Raw genomic sequence first — 27,275 nt, 5'->3', positions numbered from 1 at the left:
AAAGTAAAGAAAAAGAGCAAATACAACCTTTATGTTTGATGTATTGATTTTAACAGTATTTGTAAGGAATCTTCTTGAATAGATTTACTTTAAAAAGCTGGCACTTAGTGGCTTTTCTTCAAATCAGATTGTTTTTATGGGCTGGAGAGAAAATTAGATTGCCAGTGACTTTATTTTGAAATTTTAGAGAAGAGGAAATAGGATACTATTTGTTTTCAGTGTTCAGGGGAATAATGAGACAGACATTGTAGTATCTTATTTCCACATTGAGAGTATAGAAAAATGTTTTCAAGTGTAAAAAAGAAATCTGGGGTTTTAAAACCTGTTTTGTAAAGATTCAAATTTCAGACTCTCCTCCCTGCCCCTCAATTTTGATATTCAGCCTGTAGCAGTCAGTATTCAGTCAGAAAAACAGAAACCCCTCTCAGTTTTCCAAGTGTACAGGGTTTTATACAGACAATTAAGGGACTTAGCTTTGAAAGGTCTGGGCAGGTGCATGTCAGGGAAACTGTCGATGAGCATGTCGGCCTGCGGCAGGTGGTCTTCAAGACCTCACCTAGGTGTGCTGCCAGTCTCACATCTGTAGCCTGCTGACAAGATTGCCTGCATCTACAGTCTCCTCCTACTTTTCTACCTTTTAAGTGAGTACCTCTTTTTGGCAGATCTTAACTCAGGACTGTATGGGCCCCAGGGAAGGGACCTGGCTCCTCCTGTGATTGCAGGGGAAGTAGAAAGAGGCAGTGGTGAAGTTGAGTTGACAGCTGACCATTTGACACCCAGCTCTGGGATGTGAGCTCTTTTCCTGGGCTGATTAGCAGAAAATATTAATAACAAAGCCATGATATTTTGTTGAGCTTTAACTTTTGTAGTTAGTATTACAGAAACAGGAGATTTGTTTTCTAAATTGAACATGCTTTTTCAAATTTTCAAATTAAACATGCCCCTCTTTCCCTCCCCCTCAAATTCCCATTTGTATCCTTATGGGGAAGTGCCTATGTGGCTATTTAAAATTCAGTAGAGGGACTTCCTAGGTGGCACAGTGGGTAAGAATCCGCCTGCCAATGCAGGGGACACGGGTTCGATCCCTGCCCCAGGAAGATACCACATGCCGTGGAGCAACTAAGCCCATGCGCCACAGCTGTTGAGCCTGCGCTCTAGAGCCCGTGAGCCACAGCTATTGAGCCCATGTGCCGCAACTACTGAAGCCCATGTGCCTAGAGCCCGTACTCTGCAACAAGAGAGGCCACCGCAATGAGAATCCCGTGCTCCACAGGGAAGAGTAGCCCCCACTCGCCGCAACTAGAGAAAGCACTTGTGCAGCAGCGAAGACCCAACAGAGCCAATAAAATAAATAAATAAATAAATAAATAAATAAATAAATAAATAAATAAATAAAATTTTTAAAAAAATTCGGTAGAAATGAAATAAAATTGAATATTCAGTGTGTCATAGTAGCCACATTTCAAGCACTCAGTAGCCACATATGGTTAGTGGCTACTGTATTAGTGCAGAAATAGGACATTTCCATCTTCACAGAAAGTTCTCTTGGACAGTGCTGTCTTAGATGTTATTTGACAGATACTTCTTATTTAACCCCCCTCTCCTTTTTTTTTTTTCTTTTTCTTTTTTTTTGGTAGGTTAAAGAATTGTCTTAGAGACTAAATTTCTTTTATAACATAGATCATCTACGTGTTAGTTTGTTACGTGCCTGGAATATAAATGTATTTTTCTTGGAAATGAGTTCTGTTGAGTGACTAGTATCTGTCATGTGCTCGGATCCACAGAATTTGTAACTCACTTGTGAGGGATATTACTGAAGTTTTGTCCTAATTTCCTTTTCCCTCAGATTCAGTGGAAGCAGGAGAGAAGGTTGTGAAGACAGCACTGGATGCTTTCGGAAGAATAGGTGATGTTTCTTTGCATTTATGCTACTAACAGAGCAGCTTCTACCTTTCTAATGAAATATTTTTTATTTTACTTTTGTTTATTAAAAACTCCTTGGTAATCAAATTTTAGATTTGTTTAAAAATTTAATTTTTTTATGTACCCTATCTTATTCCACAAAGGGCTTGAGGTGACAGTTTTTATGCATGTGTGTATTGAGTTTGTTTTATATTTTTTTGTACTTTAAGGGCCTTTATTTTATTTATTTATTTATTTAAATTTATTTATTTTTATTTTTGGCTGCGTTGGTTCTTTATTTCTGTGCGTGGGCTTTCTCTAGTTGTGGTAAGCAGAGACTACTCTTTGTTGTGGTGTGTGGGCTTCCCAGTGTAGTGGCTTTTCTTGTTGCAGAGCATGGCCTGTAGGCGCTTCAGTAGTTGTGGCATACAGGCTCAGTAGATGTGGTGCACGGGCTTAGTTGCTCCACGGCATGTGGAATCTTCCCAGACCAGGGATTTAACCCATGTCCCCTGCACTGCCAGGTGGATTCTTAACCACTGTGCCACCTGGGAAGTCCCCTTTAAGGGCCTTTAAAAAAACTTGTAGGGGCTTCCCTGGTGGCACAGTGGTTAAGAATCTGCCTGCCAATGCAGGGGGCATGGTTTTGAGCCCTGGTCCGGGAAGATCCCACATGCCCTGTGGAGCAACTAAGCCCGTGCGCCACATCTGCTGAGCCCATGTGCCAGAACTCCTGAAGCCTGTGCACCTAGAGCCTGTACTCTAGAAGAGAAGCCACCGCACTGAGAAGCCTGCACACCACAACAAAGAGTAGCCCCCACTTGCCACAACTTGAGAAGGCCTGCAAGCAGCAACAAAGACCCAACACAGCCAAAAATAAAATAAAATAAAATAAATAAATAAATTAAAAAACAAAACAAAACAACTTGTAAGCATTCTCTGAGTTTCCTTTTTATAATAATTTAATCATACCCCAAATATATTTAGAAAATAAAAAGTAAATCAGCATTTCAGCAATGGAGGACTCAGTGGAATATTTTGGATAATTATGATTCTGATTTAAATGATTCGTTATCCTGCTAATTAACTAAAATGAATTACATAAAATAAAAATCTTTATTTTGAAGAAGTGTTTCAAGGCATTTCAAATATATTGTTTAATTTTACTTAGTCTGATATATCGTTAGTAGAAGGTTATTGAATTACTAGTGGGAAACTACTGCAGATAAGCCCAACATGTTTACAGTGTGAAAAATGTTGACTTTTTTAGTTTGAATGTGTTCCTCCCCTTTTTTTGGCCTAGCATATATATTTTTCTAGCTATATTTTGTTGAGCTTATGAGACATGTCCATATATCGTCTGACACAGGAATAGAGACCACAAAGCTTTGAACTCATAAGGTGAAAATAGCCACAAGATGGTGGCTGAACCTTAAAAAACAATCCCTTTCTTTTTATAGTGAGGATGCAATTATGCATCAAGATAGGCCATCAGTTTCTAACTGTAGCAGTTTTCTTTCTGGGCTTTTGACTTTTGAGTGGCAAGGAAAAATCTTTTAAACTTTTAACTTTCCCAGTGAATTTTGAAGTTAAGTGAGGGGTGGCTAACGACTACCGCTGAGTTCTAAGAACCTAAGAGTTGTGTGACTGTTAATTCTGTAAATAAACTCTTAGGATTTCGGCAGAGGGTAGAGGTAGAAAATTTAGATATGTAGATTTGAGAGGAAAGCACTAATATAATATGATACTTGTGCTTTCGTGAATCGGATTTTTTTTGCTACAGTATAAAATTTTGTTCTGCTAGCACTTGTTACCTATTATATCTATGTTTCCAGTGTGGGGGTGGGGGGTGGAGGTGGAGAAACACTTCTGAAAGAAATGTGAGTTGTAAGCAAATGCCAATTAATATGCTTGCTTTTATATTTGTGACTTGGGTGTTTTTATATTGTAGATGTTGTGATCAATAATGCTGGGTAAGTATTTCTTTTTTCATTTCCAATAAAATCATGTCCATGTGAAGTTTTTTTTTTTTTTTTAAGTGTTTACTTTCTCTTTTCAACATATATAATACCAATTTTTTAGAATTCTGAGGGACCGTTCCTTTGGTAGAATAAGTGATGAAGACTGGGGTAAGTTGTTTTAAATATATATTCTCTGTGAAACATACTTATCCATTTAGCCTCCTAATATTTGATACATTTATACACTTAAGGAAAAACTTGCTTCTACCTATTTTTGCTTCTGCTAATGTAAGTGATGAATAAGCTTTCCAATTGAAAATGATGAACAGTTGGAAGTAACCTTTTTTTTAACATTTGATAAGTTAAAGAAAAATTAAAATCTGTTGGCAGAAGTTATCCAAAAGGCTTTCGTGTCTTTCATGTTTCCCTTTTTCCCTTTGAGAGATTATCAGCATTTTCTTGTGGTATTAGTTGTTTCTGACAGCCTTCTGCATGCTTGTCTGGTTGATGATTCTTATTTCAAGAGCAAGAGCAGGCTATGGAAGAGAGTCTCAGGCACTAAAAATGATGAAGGTCTGAGAACTGGGTGAGAAAAATCTAGATATAATTTTGAAACTTCTAGTAAGTAGGAAAATTTTCCGTTAGGAATGTCATGTTGGAAAGATTGAGTTTAGATAATGAACAATCACAGTTATGAAATTTTTTTTTCCTGTTTGCTCTTTTTTGCCCTTACTTTCATTGGCTATCAGAACTAAAACAAGCGTTGGCGGCTGAAACAGTGGCAGGCATGGTAACTGAGATGAATTATATCATTGTTTATAGGGCATGTTTCTGGGAAATGTTGCCAGAAGTTCTTTTGGAAGAAGCAAGATATCTTTTTGACTTAGAATTAAGCAAAGACAGGCTTTTGGTTTCCTCTTCCCTTTTAATAACTGGAATAAAAAAGGAGCTGAGAAAGATAGGATTTGTTGGCAAAGCGGACGTACATTGGTAAGTAAGTCCTTTGAGCCCTGATGGGGCTGGAGTGTTTCCTCTTCCGGTTTCATCAGAGTAAGATTAAATCTAGAGTTGTAAAAGATCAATCAGTCAATCAATCTAGAGTTGCTTGTCTGTCTGAATCATCCTCCAGGTTATCTGTTCATTAGGTTAACATTGCTAAAAACAGGCTTCTCTGCCTCTCTTTTTCCCTCTTCCCCGTCCCCTGTTTCCTATAGCCCCATCCCGCCCCTTCCAATTCTCACTAACTCATTTGCAAACCCTGGTAAACAGAGGGATTTAGGGATATTCTGAGCATTTTATAAACACTTCTTGATGATGAACTGGGTGGTTTTTGATTATGCTTTAACTAATGTTTGTGTTGAGTCCCGATTATGTATGTAAAATTCTTCGGTATTTGTATTAATGAATTTTTATATCAATAAAATAGGCATAAATTAAAGATGGCATTGTATTTAGATGTGTACAGGCGTCATATTTAGATGGCATTGTATTTATGATAAAGTTGTAATCTACTTGTAAGTTATAGGCAAAATGAGTATGAATTTTTGATTGGTTATGTAATTAGAGCTAAAGCAAAAATGATTACTCAGAGTTCAATGTGACAATAGTTCATTTTGAATGCTAGGTATAAAACGAATACCTTTGTATAAGTAAATCATTGCTTATGTTGATTCTGAGATAAGTCTGTCTAATTTTTGACAATATTCATGATAAAAATGTCTTATTTTAGATATAATCCAGAGAGTTCATTTGCGGGGCTCATTCCTGGTTACCCGGGCAGCATGGGATCACATGAAGAAACAGAAGTTTGGAAGGTAGAGTTGTATGTGGCTGTCAGGAGGGATTGGAGATGTTGTGTGTGTATTCTTGTGTACAGAGGAAAAGAATTGCTTTGACATTGAGAAATACATCTTCATATATGCACAGGCTTTTTAAATGTAGTTTTGGCACATGCCTCCCCATTAAATTGGTGTCAGTCACAGATTAACTGAGCTGAACAACTTTCTCACCTCCTACTTTTCATCATTAATGATTTTCCTGCTATTCTCTGATATTTTAGCAGTACAAACATTGAGGATTCAGCTGTACTTTATTCTCTAACCAAAATATCATTTCGTATGTCCAGTGACCAACTGGGGAGAGATGAGTGGCTGTTTTCTACTGGCTGACACTGGTCAGACATGAGTTAGTCTTTATAAACTGGGAATGGTAGGACTCTTATAGTTGTGTCTACATGACTCAGACGTGGCAGACCTAGTAAGTGGCCCTACGTGCTCTAGTGTTAAAGCTACTCCTGTTAACTTAGGGTTCACACACATCTACTAGAAGTAAATTGCTTGTGATACCTCTTCTTATTGGAGATTTCTAGTGTATCCTGATACTAACAGTTTCTGAAAGTAAATGATATGATTTACTTTACTAGTTCTACTAAGCAGAGTAAGTGAGATTAGGTTAGATTATGAGATGATACTGTTTTAATATGAAGCATTTAACATTATCCAGAAGGGGAAAGGAGCAAAGTGATGCAGACTAAAGAATTAGAACTTCATGATCTAATATTTCTTACTAAAATTTTAACTTGTATGTTGGCAGTTTATGTTTATCAATACTTACTGCTGTTTTCAGTAGATAATGAATATATATTCTTACATTTGAATTCATTTGGTCCTGACCAGAGATTCTTTTTAAAACAATAAAATCTTGTAGTTGAACTTTGAGAGATTACTTTTATTATTAATACTAATTTAGATATATGAATCAAGACTTTAAGAACCTAATGGCAGGGCTTCCTAAGTAGTGCAGTGGTTAAGAATCCGGCCTGCCAATGCAGGGGACACGGGTTCGATCCCTGCTCCAGGAAGATCCCACATGTTGTGGAGCCCCTAAGCCCATGCACCACAACTATTGAAGCTGCGCTTTAGAGCCCGTGAGCCACAACTATTGAGCCCATGTGCCACAACTACTGAAGCCCACGCGCCTAGAGCCTGTGCTCTGCAACAAGAGAAGCCACAGCAATGAGGAGCCTGTGCACCACAACGAAGGGTAGCCCCTGCTTGCCGCAACTAGAGAAAGCCCGCGCAGTAACAAAGACTCAACATAGCCAGTAAATACATAAATAAATAAAATAAAATAAAATAAAAAAGGAAAGAAAGAAAGAAACTATTAAAAAAAAGAATCTAATGGCAGTATACACGGTTGCTTTTGACAGGTATAATAGTAATGAAAAAGAAAATAAATGCTTAGAGTTGCAACAATGTCAAGACATAGAAAAGATGATATTGAGAGATTGATTTTCCTTTTAGGATCATTATGACTTCATCAGCTTCAGGAATATATGGCAACTTTGGCCAGGCAAATTATTCTGCTGCAAAGCTGGGTCTCCTGGGCCTTTCAAATTGTCTTGCAATTGAAGGCGCGAAGAGCAACATTCATTGTAACGCTATTGCCCCTACTGCTGGATCACGGATGACCCAGAATATTTTGCCTACAGGTAAGCAGTTTGTTTAGATTTTTCAGTCCTGTTCCCCACATCTCTGTGTGGAGTAAGCTTTGCAAAAGTATATAATTTTTTGAGTAGCTAAAAAAATTCCCTACGATTTAAAAAAAACATTATGTATAATTTATGTTCATTATAGAAAATTTAGGAAAGCACAAACAAAAAAATAAAAAATGAGCCATAAGTCTACCACACTGAGATAAACTTTCTTTTTGTGTAGGTAGACATATGTACATACATACATAAATTTTTTTTAACAGAATGAGGAATAGCATTTTTACTGTTTTATAATAATTATTTAAAAAATTAATAGATTATGTTTCTTAGAACAGTTTATAGAAGAATTGAGCAGATAGTAAAGAGAGTGCCCATATACTCCTCCTCCCACACAGTTATCCATGTTTTTAACACCTTACATCAGTGTGCTACATTTGTTACAATTGATGAACCAGTCTTGTTCCATTACTATTAACTATAGTTCATAGTTTACTTTAGGGCTCACTCTTTAGGTTGCACAATCATATGGGTTTTCACAAATGCATAATGTTATGTACCCACCATTATAGAGCATGCAGAGTGGTTTCACTTCTCTAAGAATCTCCTGTGTTCCATCTCTTCATGCCTCTCCTCTTTTCCCCAAATATCTGCAAGGATTGACGGTCATTGCTTTTTATCACTGCATAATATTACATGGTGTGGAAGTGCCACAATTTGTTTATTCCTTTACCTGTTGACCAACATTTTGATTGTTTCCAGTTGTTGACAGTTATGAGTAAAGCTGCTATAAACATTCGTGTGCAGGTGTTTGTGTGGACAGGAGTTTTCAACTCATTTGGGTAAATACTAAGCAGGATGATTGCTGGATTGTATGGTAAGACTGTCCGTAGCTTTGTAAGAAGTTTCCAAACTGTCTTCCAGAAGGGCTTTCCCACCAGCAGTGAGTGAGAGTTCTTGTTGCTCCACATCTTTGCCAGCATTGATTATTGTTAGTCTTTTGCATTTTAGTTCTTTTAATGGGTATGTGTGGTATTTCATTGTTTTAATTTGCAGTTCCCTAATGACAGGGTGTTGTTCATTGTTTTCAGTGTTTATTTGCCATTTGACTTCTTTGGTGATGTGTCTGTTCTTATCTTTTGTTCATTTTTTAAATTGAGTTCTTTGTTTTCTTACTGTTGAGTTTTAAGAGTTACTTGCATATTTTGGAAATAAGTGCTTTATCAGATATGTGTTTTACGAATATTTTTTCCCAGTCTGTAGCTTGTTTTTTTATTCTCTTAATCTCTTGCACTTTTGAAGGATAATTTCACCGGGTGCAGAATTCTGGGTTGGTAATCTTTTTCTTTCAGCATTTGAAATATTTCACTCTACTTTTCTCTTGCTTGCATGGTTTCTGAAGGAGAGCCTGACATAATTCTTTCCTTGTTTCTTTATATGTAAGGTATTTTTTTCCCTCTGTGTTCCTCCAAGATTTTCTCCTTGTTTTTTCTGTAGTTTGAATATAGTATGCATAATAATAGGTGTAGATTTTTGGCAATATACTGCTTGATACCCTCTGAGCTTCCTGGATCTGTGATTGGTATCTGTCACTAATTTTAGAAAATTCTCAGTCATTACTACTTCAAATATTTCTTCTGTTTTTTTTTTCTTTCCTTTTTCTTTTTTTTCTTGTATTTCTGCATTCCCATTATGTGCCTGTTATATCTTTTGTGATTATACCACAGTTCTTGGATATTCTGTTCCTTTTTTTTTTTGGTCCTTTTTTCTCTTTGCATTTCATTTAAGTTTGGGAAGTTTCCATTGACATATATTCAAGCTTACTGATTTTTCCCCCCATTTCACAATGTTACCTTGTTTTTGCTTTTTAGCATTTCCTTTTGATTTTTTTTCCATAGCATTTCCTTCTGTCTGCTTACAGTAGAGCCCTTACATTAGAGCCCTTAGCATGTTAACCACAGTTATTTTAAATTCCTAGTTTGATAATTCCAAAATCTCTGCTATATTTGAGGCTGGTTCTGATGCTTACTTTGTCTCTTCAGCCTGTACTTTTCTTACCTTTTTGCATGCTTTGAAATTTTTGTTGAAAAACTGCACATGATGTATTGGGGTAGTAGAAAGTGTGCGATATAGAACTTTATTGTGAGGTTTTATGTTTATCTGGCTAGGAGTTAGGTTGTGTTTATTGGTTGCTGTAGCTGTTGGTGTCAGAGGCTACATTTTCCTCTTCATCCTTTTTTGTGTGCCCCCTGTTGTCTTTGGGTTTCCCTAGATACTCTATTAAAGAGAGTATGTATTTGCAACTCTCTCAGTTGCAATGCAGTATTGTTATACTGGAGCCTTGTTGAAGTGGCTGTAAGTTATGGGGAGTGGAAGTGTTGTATAATGTTATGATTAAATCTCCATTTTTTTTAGCAGGTCAAAGTCCCTGGACTCTGACCTTCAGATGAGTTTTTTAGCCTTTTTGTTTCTCCCCTTATTTGAGACAGGAAGGCTGGAGGTGCTCTGCTAGTCTAATTGTTGTTCCCTTTGGTTAGATAAGTCTCTGGTAGTTTCCCTTGAGGATAGGCCTTTGTTAAGGAGAATAGAATGTCCTGGGCATATTTCAAAATGATATTGTTTTATTTATGTATTTATTTATTTTGATTTATTTATTTTGTTACCCTCTCCCTTTTTCTCTGTAATATTTCAAAGCAAATCTTAGATATTATATCTCACCTAATAAATCCTTGGAAATGGCATCTCTAACAGATATAGACATTATAACAATGCCAATATCACACCAAACAAAATAATTCATTAACATTGTTTAATACAAAATTTATATTACAACTTCCTACTTATCTAAAAAATATCTTTTTAGAGTTAGTTTATTCCACAAGGATCTAAACAAAGTTCACAGACATTTTGTTACTACATCTCTTGTTTCATTTAACATGTAGTAGTTCCTTCTCCTTTTTAAAAAAGTACCAGTTATTTCTTGAAGAAACTACCAGTTCACTTGTCCTATAGACTATTCCTCATTCTTGATTTGGATTACCTTTGCACTTTAGTGGAAAATCAGTTAACCACAAATGTGTGGGTCTGTTTCTGGATTCTCTATTCTGTTGTATTGATCCGTGGGTCTGTCCTTTTACCAATACCGTGATGTTTTAATTACTGCAGTTTTATAGTAAGTCTTGAAATCAGGTAATGTGAGTCTTCCAACTTTGTTCTTTGCAAACATGAAACATAAAATTTTAACTTAAAAATTTAAATGTATGATTGAGAGCCAAAGCTTATTTGTTTAGTTATATAATAAATAGAATACTTGGTTGATGGAAAACTGTGTATGATTTCTGATACTCCTGGTTTTAACATATTTATAAAAAGATAATATCTATAATACTTTAAAAGTAGCTTCTGTGAAACAGTACAAAACAATTGATGAGTGAAATTATTTTAAAATTAGCTGCTTCATGGGACACAAATGCTTATTCACAGTAGCATTTTACATTCCACATTTGAGCTAACATTCATTTTAGAAGTTGGGATTTGAAACACCAAGTAAGTATATACTTGCTAGCTTTTCCTAAGAGCTGTGCCTAACCAGTTTACTTTAGTGTAGAGTAGTTATTTGTACCTGAGATCTGTTTTTCTCTCCTTTTCCTTGCCACCATGGCCATTTAAAAAAGTCCCTTATTTAAAAAACTCTTTATACTCTCATATCTTATTGAAGGAATTCTTGTTAAAGAACTGGATTACATGAAGGACAGATACCATTCACTTTCTTTTCGCTTTTAAGTATAACACTACATATGTATGCACAACAGTGTAGGTTGCTGGTAAGAAGTAAAACATCAAAATGTAATGCATAGTCATGAACTCAATGCTCAACCCATGAACTGGAACATTACTTGCATCTAACTTTATACCTTCTATGCTGTTCCTCTGCTTCATGCCAAGAGATAACCACTATTTAGAATTTTATGCTTATCATTTCTTTGCTAGACTTCTACCTTAGTCACTTTTTGCCATCAGCTGTAGACTTTCTTGGGGAAGCAGCAAGTTTTCAAGAAAATATTGAAAACTTTAGCTTTTAAATTTGCTTTCCTTTGAGGATGTAGCTTCTGTTAGTTTGGACAGGTCTCTACCTCTAGAGATGTTAGGTCAATGTTTAATGTAATATCTTTTATGCCCACCAAAACTCTAGTGAAAGATATTTGGAGAATAAGATCTACTTTAGACAAATAACTTAATTTTTCTGGACCTGTTTCCTCTTCTGTAAAAGGAGAGAGTTGTTGTAGATCATTTTTAAAGGACTCTTCAGTTTTAAAAGAACCTTCAGATTCTAAATTTCCATTATTTTAAATTTTGGTATTTATGACTCTTTTAAAGTTTAGAAAAAGCTGAAAATTTATTTTGCCTCTGTTTTTCTTCTCTTCCTCTGCAATATTCACTTACAGGCTATCAAAGGAATTATTTGTTAAAGAATCAGGTGTTATGAGTAATGTGTGGAGACATTTGCAATTCCATTTCCTTCTTTGAAATATATTTGATAAATGGAAATTCATGTATGTAACTTACATGTTTCTTACATGAAATGAAACATAATCTTAGGGTGAATACCCATGAACTAACTTCCCAAGTTGTATTAGTTATTTACTGATGTTTAATAAATTACTTCAGATTTTGTGTATTAAAACAAATATATGTTATCTCCCATTTTCTGGGGTCAGGAATACCATAAACTGAAAGGTTTTTAGAGCTGTTCTTTAATTTACAGGGACTGTAAATGTCATCTTTGTCACTTCAAAATATAAAACCATATTTTGTCAGTTCACAATTAAAATTTACATTTATTTGATTCTTTAAAGATTATAAGATGTATTAACAAATTATATTCATTTGAGCCTTAGAGCAACTTGGTAGAATAGGCAGGAAAGCATTTTAATTACCATCTTATAGATGCAGACACATGTCCAGGAGAGTTGAGTGATGTGCTCAGTGCCCTACATGGCACTGGCCAGCAGTAGAATCTAGGTGTTCATGCTCCTTGTGGAGTACCTTTCTGCTCTGTTAAGTTGCTCACAGAAAGTATGCAGTAGGAAAATGTTTCTTACACTTTGTGACTCATCAGTAATGGTTGCAAGGTCCATTTTACATCACTATCTTACTGTTACTACAGTTGTCAATGCTGTTTTGTAATTTTCTAGCTTGTGGGAGAGCAAAATAATTTTGGGGATAAATGGTACCTAAGTTCCTTAGGCTATGTATGCCTATGCTTGCCAGTCTTTGCCGAGCCAGCTTTAACTTGTCTTCTAAACAGTACTTTACCCATCTTGGAAAGGTATGTCTGATGCCTTCTATGTTAGAAGCCTGAATGTCTCCATTAGGATGAAAAGATTCTTCTAAAAGCCTTGGATGTTAATACTAATTAATTACATATATCTAATTTTTTCTTATCTACTTAAAAAGTCTCTGAACCTATAATTTTATAAGTAAGGAATTTTCAGAAAGTAAAATGATTGATTGAATATGTACATATTCTGGTTTATAGTTTTTTTTTTCTTGCTATTTATTTCAGAGTTCGTGGACGCTCTGAAGCCGGATTATGTGGCACCCCTGGTCCTTTGGCTTTGCCATGAGAGTTGTGAGGAAAATGGTGGCTTGTTTGAGGTATTCTGCACCTTTCTACTTTCTCCCAAAGCAATATTTGTGTAATTCAGTATAAAAAATGATTCAAAAGTTAGTATTTTCCAATTGTTCACATTTGTAAAAATCTATATCAGTTGATATCACATATATTTTTTGATATTATGTCTATGTTATAGTTTAGGAACAAGCATGACTAATATCCTTTTTTGAGACAGTAACAGCTTTGTAAATTTTATTTTTCTTTAGTTCTTCATTTCTAATATTCTTGTCAAATGAAAATGTGACTGGTTTGATGTGTTTAGTCAAATACAGAAAGTCTCATCTGGTTAGAGAGGCTGAGTAGTAAAGTGAAGGGTTAGAGCTGTTGGTTTAAAGACAGCCAGGCCAGGTTTGATTTCTTGCTCTGGTAGTTGCTGGCTCACTGGAATATTGTACAAATTAACCTCCCTAAATTTTAGTTTTCTTGGGGTTTTGTTGTGAGAACTGGAAATCATATTTTTAAACTCTTAGCATACACAGCAGTCACCCCTCAGTTTTAACTGTTATATCATTATAGCAAGAATTCAATTCTGGGTTTGATAGGTCAGTAGACACAACTTATTATTTATTTTAACTTTAGAAATAAACTTTTCTATTTTTCCCTGTTGCAAAGCTTTAAATGTTTGTTGTAAAAATAAAAACCACACATAATCCCACCATCCAGTGAGATCCAGTTTTCCCTCTATAGTCAAAGTCTCTTTAGATTTCTTTATGCTGATTTATACGTTTTTGAGTCCTCATTTGAGTTTGGTCTCTTTTTTCTTTTCTAGCATGACCTGTTATATTTTAGGCCACCCCCCTTTATTTGAGTCTCTGTGGTAATATAATAAACCTGTTGTATGTGGAATATGTGACATCCAAAAATATGTCTGGGTAGTAAAATAACCTGGCTCCGTTTGAAGTGAATGATATATTAGCCTGATTTATTTGAATAAAAAGCTGTTCAGTAAATGAAGAAAAGTCTACACATGTCTAAGCGGAGATAGGTACCTCCACTTTCTTAATCACAGTCATTGATTGTGAATTGTGGCAAATTAGAGGTGGAAGGAACATTACAACTCTGGACTATCAGAAGAGGAAACAGCATTAAGCCATGTGGAGCTCAAAACTGGGCCTGCCTGTCTTTTCTCTCATTAAGGAATTTTAAAAAAACTTTCTGTCTTTTACATTTATATTTGTTATTAATTCTGTGAACAAAAATAATGTATGCTTTTTGTAGAAAACTTCAAATATACAGGGAAGTATATAGAAGAAAATAAAAATCACCCACATTACCACTATCCAGAGATAATTCCTATTAATATGTTTCTGTATCATTATATTCTCTTCCAGTCTTTTATTAGGTGTGCATTTTACATGACTAGTCTTTTTTTTAGATATGCATTTTACACACACACCCAAGCATACACAGATAACTAGGATAATGCTATAGATGAAGTTTTGTATGGTGTTGTTTTATTTTACTATATTGTGAACATTTTTAGTAAGGAACTAAAATTCGGTATGCGAGATTGAGTACAGAATACAGTAAGAGGTGGGTAATATCCTGACTTAAACCTTGAACGTAAATTGCCACTTTGTTTGCAAAGTTTTGGTAGATGTCTAGGGTGGCAGATAGAGATATTTGGGATCAATTGGAGCTGTTGTTTCTAGCACCTGAGAGGAGTTTGCAGCTTGTTGCTGCAGTCCCCAAATATGGTATAAGATGATATTTTTCTTGCCTGTTATCAGTACCACTGCCACTTTACTCTGACAGCATCAAGGCCGATTGGCCTATTAATATCCATAAAGGAAAGAGTGATTAAAAAGCCATACCCTTGAGCCTAGTGCCACTGAGAAGTGTGCTGTCTGCTGATACGTTTTCTTCTGTTATATACATGTGGAACGCTGTAGTTGTGGTGTTTGAAGATATGACGAACAGATTTTTTTACATCAGACATTTTCTTCTGAGGATTTCCTTGAATGACTTCTGGAAAAAATATCTTTTTATGGTGATTAATATATTTGGTCATTTGCCTTATCTCTGTATAAAGGTGTTTCATTCAAATGACTGTATGTAGTTGATTAAGTCAAATCCTGGTTTTCTTTTTCTTTGCTTTTAATTTTTTTTATTCGTTAAGTCTTTCTAGAGGGACATGTATTTCAAATGATGTGCTGGACAAATTTGGTGTTTATATGGTTTAACCTTCATGGTGACCTCATGAAGAGTGTATTATTATCCTAATTTTTCATCAGGGGAATCTTGAGTTTAGGGAAGTCAAATAATTTGACCAGGGTCACACAGCTAGTCAGTAGAAGAACTGGTATCACAACTTGGTTTCTGTGTAGAGTCATGCTTTTCTACTACATGCATTTCTACCATATTGTGCTGCTTTATTTTTCTGCTCTGATAACGTGAATAGTGCAAAGTCGTGAGGGCCAATGGACTTTTGTAGAGCTGTGTTATTTTCATGCGTTGTCATCTAGCATTCTGATGCTCTTAAAGAGATAGCTACCTGTTTTTTAAATTTTGAAAATTGTATTAGTAATTTCACATTAGATGGTATAACTTTTTCCCCCTCTTTTTGGTAGGTTGGAGCAGGATGGATTGGAAAATGTAAGTCTCTTTTGGTTTTTGCTTTGCCATACATTACTTCCATAACTTTAAACCTGCATATCCAGTTAGAGCTGGGTAAAGACCTTGTCAAATGCCTAACCATTGAATCTAGTGCATGTATAATCAAACTCAGACATTGTTATAGCTACAGGTCTTCTAAAACATGGGAGTTGTCCTGCAGGCCTGTGGCATTTTCAAGACTCTTTTCAATTTTTTTCCTGTCAGCAGTTCTTATTCAATATGTGTCCTGTCTTATTCAGAACTGGCTGTTTCTTCAGACAGCACAGTCTCTCTTTATACTGATGTTTTTTGTCTTCCCATGTCTCTGACACCCCACATGCTTGTTCAGCAGAGAAGTGAGTGGGAGGGAGGGTGTTTTTGTTGAAAAGATGGAAGAGCCCTGTCCTAGATGGCACAACTGGCAAGTTCTCCAGTTCTCTCATTGATTCTTTTCTTCCTTGGAGCATGAGACATCAGGAGGAGACAGTGGGGAATCACACTGGACAGCTTTCTAGAAGAGAAATTGCAGCTGAATCTACAGAAATTATTTTCCTTCAGCCCAATAGTAAATTCATCTGGCTTCGATCCTCTCTTCCCCCAGTTCTTAAACCTTGTGGGCTCCAAATTGGATCATTGCTTTACGGCATTTAAAAATTGTGAACGTCCCAGTATACCAATTCAAGTTTTCAGTTGGATGCTGGTATCAAAATTAATGGAATTATTTAAAAGGCTGCAATTACTGGATGACGTTGTTACAGCGTATTGTAGAGTATTATTAATGACTGTTCTCTCTAGTTATGAAGTGACTTATTCAAACATTTTTAAGTGTCTTATGACATCTGTTTAAGAAAGGAAGATCAGTTGTTGCAATAAAAGCTGTGAATGGGACTTTATCAACAGGAAATCTCTAGAAGCTTCTGTCATTCCTCAAGACAAATCTCAATTTAGTAATCATCAAAGTCTAACCATTATGTTTAAATAAGGTTACTAGTGGTTATTTATTCCTCAGGCTTTTTGAAAAAGCAACAGTGTTAAAAATTATCTCCATGGAACTTCTGCAGCAATGATTTTTTGTGAATCTGGGCAATCTAGTTGACTCCCCATGGAAAAGGAGGAAGAGCAAAGGGAGGAAAGGGAGAATTATTTTGGGCTGTCTGATATATTAATTTGATCATCTGGAGTCTTTGACCTGTTATCACCACTAGTTTTCACTTTGCAATTCAACAAAGCTCTATTCTGTTCTGTTACCTTGAAGTGTATTATCTAAGTGATCTGTGGTGATGAAGTCAGTCATTTGGTGTGATTGTATATAATTTAACTTCTGGTTCAGCATTTCATCCTACCTTTAGTAGTATCTGGTGTAGTCAGAGGAGAGAAAAGTTTTCCCTTCAGCTTCAAATAATAGAAAAAGGAATTTGACATTATCCTAATGCGTTTGCTATTTTAAGAGAAAATGGATTTTAAAGGCTTGTAGTAAAAGTCTTTAGAAGTTAGAATCTTTTCTCCAAATTCCATTTTTCTTGAAGTTAAAAAAAAATTCAGGGACTCATGAATTGTACTTTCTGTCTCCCTCTTAAACTTTGTGTTCAGTATCTTAGTTTTGTTTCTATAACCAGTACGATGGGAGCGGACCCTTGGAGCCACTGTAAGACAGAGGACTCAGCCAATGACTCCTGAGGCAGTGAAGGCTAACTGGACAAAGATCTGTGACTTTGATAATGCCACCAAGCCACAGAGAATTCAAGGTAAAAAGTGCCAAGTCAATTCAGTCCAGGTTGGGGAATCAGAGGAACAGAGCACTCTTCTCTTGTGGAACTGTCTTCTTAACTGTGCTAACTTACACGCTTGAATCACCTAGAGCACATTTTCTGCTCCTGTAGATATTAGAACTCTCCAATTTAAGATATGTATGTTATTCCCACTGTCAATTTTTCAATTTTCTTATGCTCCTAGTTTTTTGGTATATGTGTGATTGGGGGATGGTTGGATGGTGCTTACCCATTTGTGCTCAGTGCATTTATTCCCTGTCTGATGGTTGGTTTCAGAGTCTTGCCTTGTCTAATCACATGCTCCATAGCTGACCTGATTTTTCTTTACTTCCCCAGAAGTTTATTTAAGGCTGTTGTATTTCAGCTTAGGTCTCTTCTGTCTAGTGAATAGATTTTGCTTTCTTTTAGCACTTTGTCTTTGCTACTGTTTCTGTGCCTTTCTAAGATGTCCCTTATTCCTTCTATCACCTCTATTAATCTCAGTGCTTCTTTAGAAAAACTCAAGCCCCACATGTACAACAAAACCTCCCCAGATATCCCGAGTATCACTGATCTCTCTCTTAGCTGAACTCTTACCCCTTGAGCATCTAATCATGACTGCTTTCCACTGCTTCTGTTTCCTAAGTGTGTGGTTTCTTAACTGCATAGTAAGTTCCTTTGGAGGCAGAGATTGTGTCTTTTTTGTCCTTCTTTTGTATTTGGTGCTAGCATAGTGCTGAAGTCATAGAACGGATTTAGTAAATGCTTGTTACTTTGAATTATTGAATCAACTATGATATGCCACAGGGAGAGATGACTAATAAAAGTCACATTATTTTTTCTAGTATAACTCACATATGTATATAATGTATGAAATTTAAAGGACCTTTTTGGGAAAGATCATGAATCAGGATTGTTTTATAGAAAAATCTTTTTTCCCCCCTCCTAGTATTATATTTAATGTTTGATAGAAGAATATCTGAAAAATGACTATTTTTTTTTTTAATCCTGATGTCGCTTTCCTGTTTGCTGGTATACTCACGGAAATTTTCATTGTGCTTTTCTCAATCAGAGGATAACATGATTGTTATGTCATTAGTGGTAGCATTTTCTTTCTTTCTTTCTTTTGATATTTGAGGTAAATTTAGTCTATGAATAGCAGTCACCTATCAGTGAAAATGAGGAAAAGGAAAAAGGAAGAAATACCTTAAAAACTTTTCTTGGATGTCAGAATTCTACTTTATTGCCTTAAAAGTATTAGACTAATATAAAGAAAAAGCTAACAATGAACTATATAGTTATAAATGAAAAGATACTCCTAGTATTTGAAGTACAGTTAGAAAAAAAAAAATCTTACACTTTCTGTAGAATTAAGACTTTTCAAACACCCATTTCAGAGTTCTCATTTTACGGATGATGGAACTAAATCCCAGAAAAGCTAAATAATTGGTCCAAGCTTTCTCAGTGTTTGAGGCAAGAGTTAACTCAGGTGGTCTGTCTTTGAGTGCAATACTGTCAGCCTGTACCAAGGTTACTTTCAGTTAAATAGCCTCCCATCTAGGCAGCAACCTAAATGGGGTGTTAGGAGGATTAGTAGGCAAGAAACCTCTCTGCTAGTGTCACCAGGAATGTCAGATATCCCTGGTCATCTCACATTCTGCAGTTTAGTCATAGTTTTTGTCTGAGTTTAGAAGGAGGCCTGTATATCTAGGTTTGTCAGAAAGGTCCCAGAGCTTTTGGAATCTTACAGCACATGTGGATACCCCATGAGTTTCCTTTATTAACCTGTTAGATCCCAGAATAGCAGCTTCTGAACTCTGTCCAGAGTCACTGGTCATAATGGTGGTTTTCTCTGGAAGAATTTTCAGTAATATTTTCTGAGCTATTACGTGTATAGAGAGCTCAGGGGTAATCTTGACATTGTTGCATCCTGGAGGAGCGGTGATGGTGGAGGGGAGAAGGGAAATTAGTTGTCCTTCCACCAGATAAAAATTTCACGTCTGTGGACTAGGATCCCACTTTACAGAGTTGTAAAATCACTCAAAGACTTTGCAAAGCTCAGAGCCTCCTTGGGATCATAACCTGGGGAGAGTATGTTGGAAACACCCAGTTATCTTTGGTATATTCACGATTTTTTCCTGCAATAGCCTGACATCATACAGTCAGTTCGTGAATGGCAGTGAAGGTTCTGCAGCAGGCTTGCTGGATGTTATAGGAATGATTATCTAAAATATTGTAGCTTTTCTTAGTCACATCTGTAACAAAAGCTTTTTTTTTTTTTTTTTTTTTTTTTTTTTGAAATAGCTTACGGTTATTTGAATTTCACCAGGGGAACATTAGCTCTTTAGGACATTTGAAAGATGATGCTTTTATGATCTTTATGTAATAGGTTTACCAAAGCACTCTGTCTTATTTAAATTCCAGTGATCCTAAAGAGAAAATTCAATTCGTGCATCCTTATTTATCCTGTATTTGATGGACTTGAGTCATTCATGACTTAAAATTTTTTTCAGTGAAATGAAATATAGTTCAACTATATAAGAAAAATCTGAACGTTTGTCCTGTAGGTCACTGCATGGCAATGTACAATAACTGGCTAGGTATTTCACATAGGCAAATGCTCTTCCCACGCCATAGGGGGAGTGATTTTTTAAAAAATTAATTTTTATTGGGGTATAGTTGATTTACAATGTTGTGTTAGTTTCTGCTGTACATCAAAGTGAATCAGTTATACATATATCCACTCTTTTTTAGATTCTTTTCCCATATAGGTCATTACAGAGTATTGAGTAGAGTTCCCTGTGCTATACAGTAGCTTCTTATTAGTTATCTATTTTATATATAGTAGTGTGTATATGTCAGTCCCAATCTCCCAATTTATCCCTCCCCCTCCCCCTTTCCCCCTTGGTAACCATAAGTTTGTTTTCTACAAATTTTCTATAATTGCCCTTTAGTCACTTTCTACAGACTTTCTATTTCTCTTTTGTAAATAAGTTCATTTGTACCTTTTTTTTAGATTCCACATATAAGTGATATCATAGGTATTTATCTAGTTCTGACTTTACTTCACTCAATATGACAATCTCTAGGTCCATCCATGTCACTGTAAATGGCACAATTTGGTTCTTTTTTATGGCTGAGTAATATTCCATCGTATATATGTACCGTATCTTCTTTATCCATTCATCTGTTGATGGAAAAAAGTATTATTATTATTATTGTTTATTATCTTTTTTTTTTAGACTCACTTGGCAGTATAATTGAAGCTCTAAGTAAAATAGAATCAGATGCAGGAATTTCAGCAAATCCTGCCAGTCATGTGACATCAACAGCCACATCAGGATTTGTAAGTAGAGGAGAAAGCCTAAAGCTCTGCCTTCTCTGGAGATTTTTTTTTCTTTCCTTTTTTTCTTTTCTCTTTTCTTTCATGTAAAAAATGATTTTCCAAGCTATGAGTGACCTTAAAGATGAGTGACCTTAAAACTTTATAAAACATGTACTAAATATTTATAAAATGTGAATGAACATAAGGCTAAAAAATTAAATGTAACTTTTACTTTCTGTTCTTCAGTGTAATAAACAAGTGTCTTTTTTGTTTGTTGGAACATCTTTGATAATTGACCTTTAGTTACTTTCTAACTTTTTAGAAAAGGATATTTAGTTTAATGCCTCTTTTGAGTCATTTCTTTTAAGGAAAAGTGTAAATATTTCAACCTGGCTGCAAGTAAAAGGTCTCCCCTTGTGTCAGAAATTCTAATAGAACTGTGGTTATGGCTCTTGTGAAGTTTGCTGATCAACTATTTCCAGTACTTCTTTTTTTAAATTGTAATACATAAATAGTGAGAAATAAGTCTCTTGACACATTCAGTTGTGGGGTTTTGTGACTTAGGACAGACATAGTGATGAAATAATCTAATTGTAACCCTGAGAGGATGATCAGATTATAAATGTGATTTTACTTTAGAGTAGGGGTTGGCAAACTCTTTTGGTAAAGGGCCAGAGAGTAAGTGTTTTAGGCTTTATGGACCCCATACTGTTTCTGACACATAATCTTCTTTTTCTTTTTTTAGACTACTCTTAAAAAATGTAAAAACTATTCTTAACTCTCAGCTATTGTTTGCTGACTCCTGCTTTAGAATGAAAGTGATCAAAAATTGGACATCATTTTTTGGTAACCTAATATATGCTTCACAAATTAGCTTGGCATGTCATTACTAAATAGAAAAATACAATAGCCAATTAGATAAAGGACAGTCCTGAGTAGGAACTTAAGGTAAAATCTAATTTCAACCAAAACCATTATGAGGGAGTCTAATTTGCAAGCATTAAGCAGTGTTTTCCTCATCTGTTTACACTGACTTTTATATAATAGATCTTATAGAGCCATTCATTATCCCTGTTTATAATAAATTTGTTATTTTTTATAATTTTGAGTAGCTAACAGTCACTGAACTAACAGAGTTTTCCATCACCAGAGACAGGAAAGTTGAAAATGAGACATACTATTTGTTAGCAAGAAGCAGGCAATAAAAAAGTACTTATTTGTAAATAAAGCCTTTTTCCGTATTTTAGAATTGTATTTATTTAAAAAATTAAATATAATGAAACAATTATGATGCTTCATCAAATTCACTAAAATGATACTCTGTTCACAAAACTAAGTATGTAGCAGTTAATAGTTTTGAAAAGTAAAAAACTTAAAGCTTTGACAAGAATATCAGTGAAAAAATAATTTTCCACAATTGTTCCATAGGCTGGAGCTATTGGCCATAAACTTCCTCCATTTTCTTCATCTTATACGGAACTGGACACTATTATGTATGCCCTTGGAGTGGGAGCGTCGATCAAGGAACCAAAAGATTTGAAATTTATTTATGAAGGGAGTTCTGACTTCTCCTGTTTGCCTACCTTTGGAGTCATTATAGCTCAAAAATCTATAATGGGTGGAGGATTAGCAGAGATTCCTGGGCTTTCAATCAACTTAGCAAAGGTATGCATAATAAGCAACCTTTACTTTGCTCCTCTTCTCTTTCTTTAAATATGGTTGGTAAGTGTCACATCCTGTGTGTGTTTGTGCGGGGGGTGGGGCGTATATTAATGCAATAGTTTATAGTGGTTGATTCAAGAATAAAGATTTAGCATGTCTTTTGATTTTTCTTTTTAAGAGGAAAAGGGTAGAGAGTTAGTTGAAAAGGCAAACAAAAAGAAGACAAGAATAATTGTGTACAGTCCCACATCCCTGGCATAATGTTCATTCTCTCTCCGCCATTACATGCTATTTGACCACGGGTAAATAACTTCTCTAAGCTTCAATTTCCTTATCTATAAAATGGGTATGAGAATCCTTACCTGATGGTAATGTTGAAGGAGCAAGAGGGAAGAGTATTTGAAGCAGAGAGTACTGCTGTAAAAGGCCCAGGGCAGGTGCATACTTAGCTTGTTTTTGGAACAGCAAGGGGGTGCATACAGCCATAGAACGAGCAAGGGAGCAGTGGTAGGAGAAGAGGGCCTTCTTGTCATCATGAGAATTTCAGCTCGTGCTCTGATTAACATGGGAGGCTATTTGTAGTGCTTTGAGCTGAGGAGTGATCTGATCTGGCTGTGTTCACTCACAGGTTCGTTTTTGCTCCTCTGTGGAGAATAGGTTATATGGGAGCCAAGCATGGAAGTGGGAAACCAGTTTGGAGTCTATCATAGCAATTCAAGCACAAGTCTGGATATGCATGGAAAGACAGAGGAGTCAAGGATGAGGATTTTTGGCCTGGTTAACTGGATGATATATATGCATATATATCCATATATTATATATAATTAATTACATACATTGTATTTGATATGTATAGTAGTTACATATGACATATTACTATGTGTAATAAAATAGATATATACAGTTACTTTAAGGTGGGGATGATCAGGAGTTGGTTTTGGACAGATTTGAGATGCCTGTTATACATTCCAGTGGAGATGTAAACTGGGCGGTTGAATATATGAGTTTAGAGTTTGGAGGGGTGGTCCTACTGGGATTCTTAGCATTAAATGAGATTTAAAGACATGAGACTAGATGAAATCACCAGTGTGCAAACATAAGTAGAGAAAAGCCTGAGTTTGGGGATCCTGTAGTGGTTCGAGGTTGAAGAGATGAGGAGTTAGCAAGAGAGACTGGGAAGGAATGGCTGGTGAGGTATGAGGAAAATCAGGAGAATGTGGTATTTGGGAAGCAAAGTGAATAAATTGTTCCAAGAAGGAAGGAGCAAACGATTCTGAGAAGGCTTTTGCGGTGGGGTATATTTTATTTCTTGAAGTAAGGTTCGGGTCATGAGCCCAGTGGGTAATTGTTGAATCATAGATCTATGAACTGATTTCTGTGATTTTGACTGATTGGAGAACCCACTTACTGGAGGATTGATTAGCTCATTGCTGCTCTGAATCTATGAGAATCTATGCTTATTTTTATTAAAGTATTCGATGAAGTTTGGAAGGAGGCAAGAAATCAATGCCAGGCAGTTTGTTTTAGTCACTCTCCCATGGTATTTGTTGCATACGGTTCTTCTGTTGGGATAATGTCAGTAGAAACAATTAAAGCAGATGTTTCAGAATTCTTCCTCAGAGGTGGAAGGAGTTGGAAATCATGAATGGTGTTCAAAATCTGTGGCTGGGAATGATAGCGGTCTTGGGATTTGAATCCCAGTCTTCCCGACCTTGAGTTTGCAGGCAGTATGATAGTGAGGCAGTCCTCCATCTGTCCTCCCATCACTACCCCCACCCCTTTTCTTTTTCGCTTCTGGGTTCTGAGGAAGACTGGGAATTAAACTGTCCCATAGCAGTGGAGTGTGGTCATTTGGATATGTGGGTCAGGTTTTGTTTTTACTGTCCTATTGTTTTCCAACACATATTTTTATATTCTTGCTTTGATAACATTGAGGTTTAGTGGCTATGAAGTTACACAGGTTCTTAGTATTTACTCTTTGTAGGTAATCTGTAAGATATTACACTAAGGAAATGCTGACGTTTATAGGGCTTTTACTTTGAACATGGTTGTAAGATTTATATTTGTGTTTTGGTTGAGTGGTTTGTATTTGGCAGGTATGATCTGAAATTACTTTACTAGTATTGACCTATTTGTCCGTTTTTATTCAACGGATATTTATTGGATACTTAGTATGTTCCAGGCACAGTGATGAGTACTGGAAATACACCTAGTTTTGTGTCTCCATTGGCAAATAATCTACAGTTATCGGTCAACAAGAATTTATGAATGTCAAGAAAGAACACAAACACAAATGCATCTTTTCTGTTCTAGAGAGCTGCCGGTCTTTAGATTGGGGGACTGATTGGTTCTGAATCAAAGGTAGAATCACAATTAGAAGTAGCAGCCAAACTGAGACAGATAATGTGGGGGAAGGAGTCATGTGAGCGTGTGGACAGTGGGATGCCACTTGTGATTAGTAGTATCCATAGAAGAACCTGTGGAAAAAGAAAGTCTACTAATAAAATTTTGCTTACCCTAATGTAGGTTCTTCATGGGGAGCAGTACTTGGAGTTATATAAACCACTTCCCAGAGCAGGTGAGTTCTTGATCGTTTTATTTTCTGACTAACCTTCCAAATGTGTCAATGTGTTAAACTGGCATAGAGCGACCTAAATAAACCATGTTATAAGTTATTTATGTGCATGTCAGCCATTAGAGTAGATTGATGTTAACTGGTACCTATTTTGGTTACCTTAAACTTTGTCCTTTTTGAATAGTCTTATTTGATAAATTGCTTCAAAATACTAAACATCTGGTCAGCAATTGAATGGAGCATTTTCTGTGTGTCCTAAACTTAGTAATTGTGTATAATCAGTTATGATTCCCATCAATGTGATTCTTCATTCTTTTCCCAGGTATTTGTGTTGGTGCTGATTTTCATAAAGCAAATGATGTTAAAAGATACAGAATGTCTTGTAAATTAACTTTTTTCTATTTTCTTTTAGAGTAAGTAAAACCAAGGCTGTTTGAATAATCAGTTTATTTTTCTCAGTAATATCTTATTTGCTCAGTAAAGCTTCTCATTATTTTTTCACTTTAATTTGATATATTTGTTTTATGTTGCTACTCTGATGTCTGAATATTAATTATATACTGACCACATAAGGCGGTAAAATACAAAAAAAAGTCTTTTTCTTTTCACATAATATGTAGAGGTCAGCAAGTAGCTAGAATTGTACTTTAATTTTTTTTTTAGATTTTAATTTTTTTAAAAACAATTCTTATTGCTTAAGGCTGGATAGTTCTATTTCAGTGTTAGTGTTACTTGTTTTTAGTTGTTTTTGTAGTTCTCTGTTTTTACCTTCTTCTTTTAGTGTCTTGCTTTGTGGTTTCATGCTTTTCTTCTGCTTGTGTTTCTTTCTCTTTTGTTTTTGGGCATCTGTTGTAGATTTTTGATTTGTGGTTACCGTGGGGTTCATAGATGTTAATCTATAACTATATTTGTTTTAAACCAGGTAGTCCTTTAAGTTCAAACATATTCTAAAAGAGCTACATTTTTTACTCGCTTCTCCCACACTTTGTCTTTTTGATGTTGTAGTTTACATCTTCATGTTTATCCCTTTACTGATTATTGTCATTACACTTGATTTTACAATCTTTTGTTTTTTAATCTTGGTACTAGCTTATCTAAGTGGTTGAGCCTCAGCCTTCCCTGGATGTTTGCCTTTACTAATGGAATTTTCCCTTTTGTGTAGATACTGAATTCTCATTATAGCTTTTTCTTTTCCACTTAGAGAAGACCCTTTAACATTTCTTTTAAGGTTGGTTTAGTATCCAAGGAGTTCAAGGTTCACTGAATGATTGAAAATTATTACTTTTTTACAACCTAATTTATCAGAATTATTGATGTTTCAAATTGGTGACTCAGGTATTCTGATTGCTTTTAATGTTTATGATTCAACATTATATTGAAAATTATTCTAAACCATGATTTTTTAGTTTTGCTGAACTTACAGTGTAAGTTATATTAAATTCTCTCATGTCTTTATATAACTTACGGTCTTTAAAACAGTCTATGTATTTATTTATTGTTTTACTTTCCATTTTAGGAAAATTAAAATGTGAGGCAATTGTTGCTGATGTCCTGGATAAAGGATCTGGTTTAGTAATTCTTATGGATGGTAACTCATTTTCAGTTCTTATAATAATATTGTTAGATTTATAGGCTTTGTATTTAACATGATACTTTACCATAGAAGCTGATTAATAAGTTTCTGTTTATCTTCCAGTTTGTGAGAAAGCAAGGTTAGTGTTCTAAAAATTTACAGTTTCTTTCAGAAAATAAGGGGGGAGGGGGTGGGTTAGATTGGGGTAGGAGTCTGGAGAGTGGGGCATTTCAGGGGATTAGTAACAATATAACCAAAGCATAGAGGTGAGAAATGTGGCTGATATAGCAAACACAGAGGAGAATTTTGCTTCCTAGGTTATGTTTTGGCAGGAGTGAATACATAGACAGCTCTCAATTGACAGTTAGGCTATGTTGAAGATATTCTTTTCTGTGTTAGCTCTTTGGAACTTGGAACATATTTGACCCCTGAATTATTCTTATAAGTGGTAGTTAGGTTCTTAACCTTGCACATTCAAACCTATTGAACTTATAATTTGGTTTAGACACCATAGCCACATTTTATCTGCATTGGAAAAAAAGATTATAGTAGTTTAATAAATGCTGATATACTAGTAATTAAACATAAGAGAAAGACACATTTCTTAGAATTTATTTGTTTTAAAGTTTAAGAACAAAAGAAATAGATAAATATTATTAAAAATTTTGGAAATAGCAGTAGAAAGTTTAATTTTGTCTGGTATTTGAAATATAGGCTTTATCATTTTTGTTCTAAATACATAGGAGGTTATATTGAATATGTTGTTT

At 35.3% G+C, this 27,275-nt stretch overlaps 1 protein-coding gene across 2 annotated transcripts in view; it reads left to right on the top strand.

Moving 5' to 3' along the window:
- Positions 1-27,275, top strand: part of HSD17B4 (hydroxysteroid 17-beta dehydrogenase 4) — a 79,690-nt gene that overhangs the window by 14,692 nt on the left and 37,723 nt on the right. For both annotated transcript variants that reach the window (XR_009053980.1, XM_057736859.1), the window contains exons 4-15: positions 1,847-1,906; positions 3,854-3,875; positions 3,985-4,031; positions 5,593-5,677; positions 7,166-7,353; positions 12,920-13,011; positions 15,601-15,625; positions 17,242-17,370; positions 20,616-20,719; positions 22,127-22,363; positions 24,887-24,938; positions 26,452-26,523. Coding sequence is in view for 1 of the 2 variants with exons in the window: in XM_057736859.1 (XP_057592842.1) it covers positions 1,847-1,906; positions 3,854-3,875; positions 3,985-4,031; positions 5,593-5,677; positions 7,166-7,353; positions 12,920-13,011; positions 15,601-15,625; positions 17,242-17,370; positions 20,616-20,719; positions 22,127-22,363; positions 24,887-24,938; positions 26,452-26,523 (1,113 nt within the window). In the remaining variant the exon portion in view is untranslated. The remainder of the gene's footprint in view (positions 1-1,846; positions 1,907-3,853; positions 3,876-3,984; positions 4,032-5,592; positions 5,678-7,165; positions 7,354-12,919; positions 13,012-15,600; positions 15,626-17,241; positions 17,371-20,615; positions 20,720-22,126; positions 22,364-24,886; positions 24,939-26,451; positions 26,524-27,275) is intronic.

This window comes from Hippopotamus amphibius, chromosome 1, assembly GCF_030028045.1.
Source record: "Hippopotamus amphibius kiboko isolate mHipAmp2 chromosome 1, mHipAmp2.hap2, whole genome shotgun sequence".
In the NCBI taxonomy this organism is placed as follows: Eukaryota; Metazoa; Chordata; class Mammalia; order Artiodactyla; family Hippopotamidae; genus Hippopotamus; species Hippopotamus amphibius.
The sequence above is the reverse complement of the archived record's forward strand: the minus strand, read 5'-3'. Positions and strand labels throughout refer to the sequence as shown.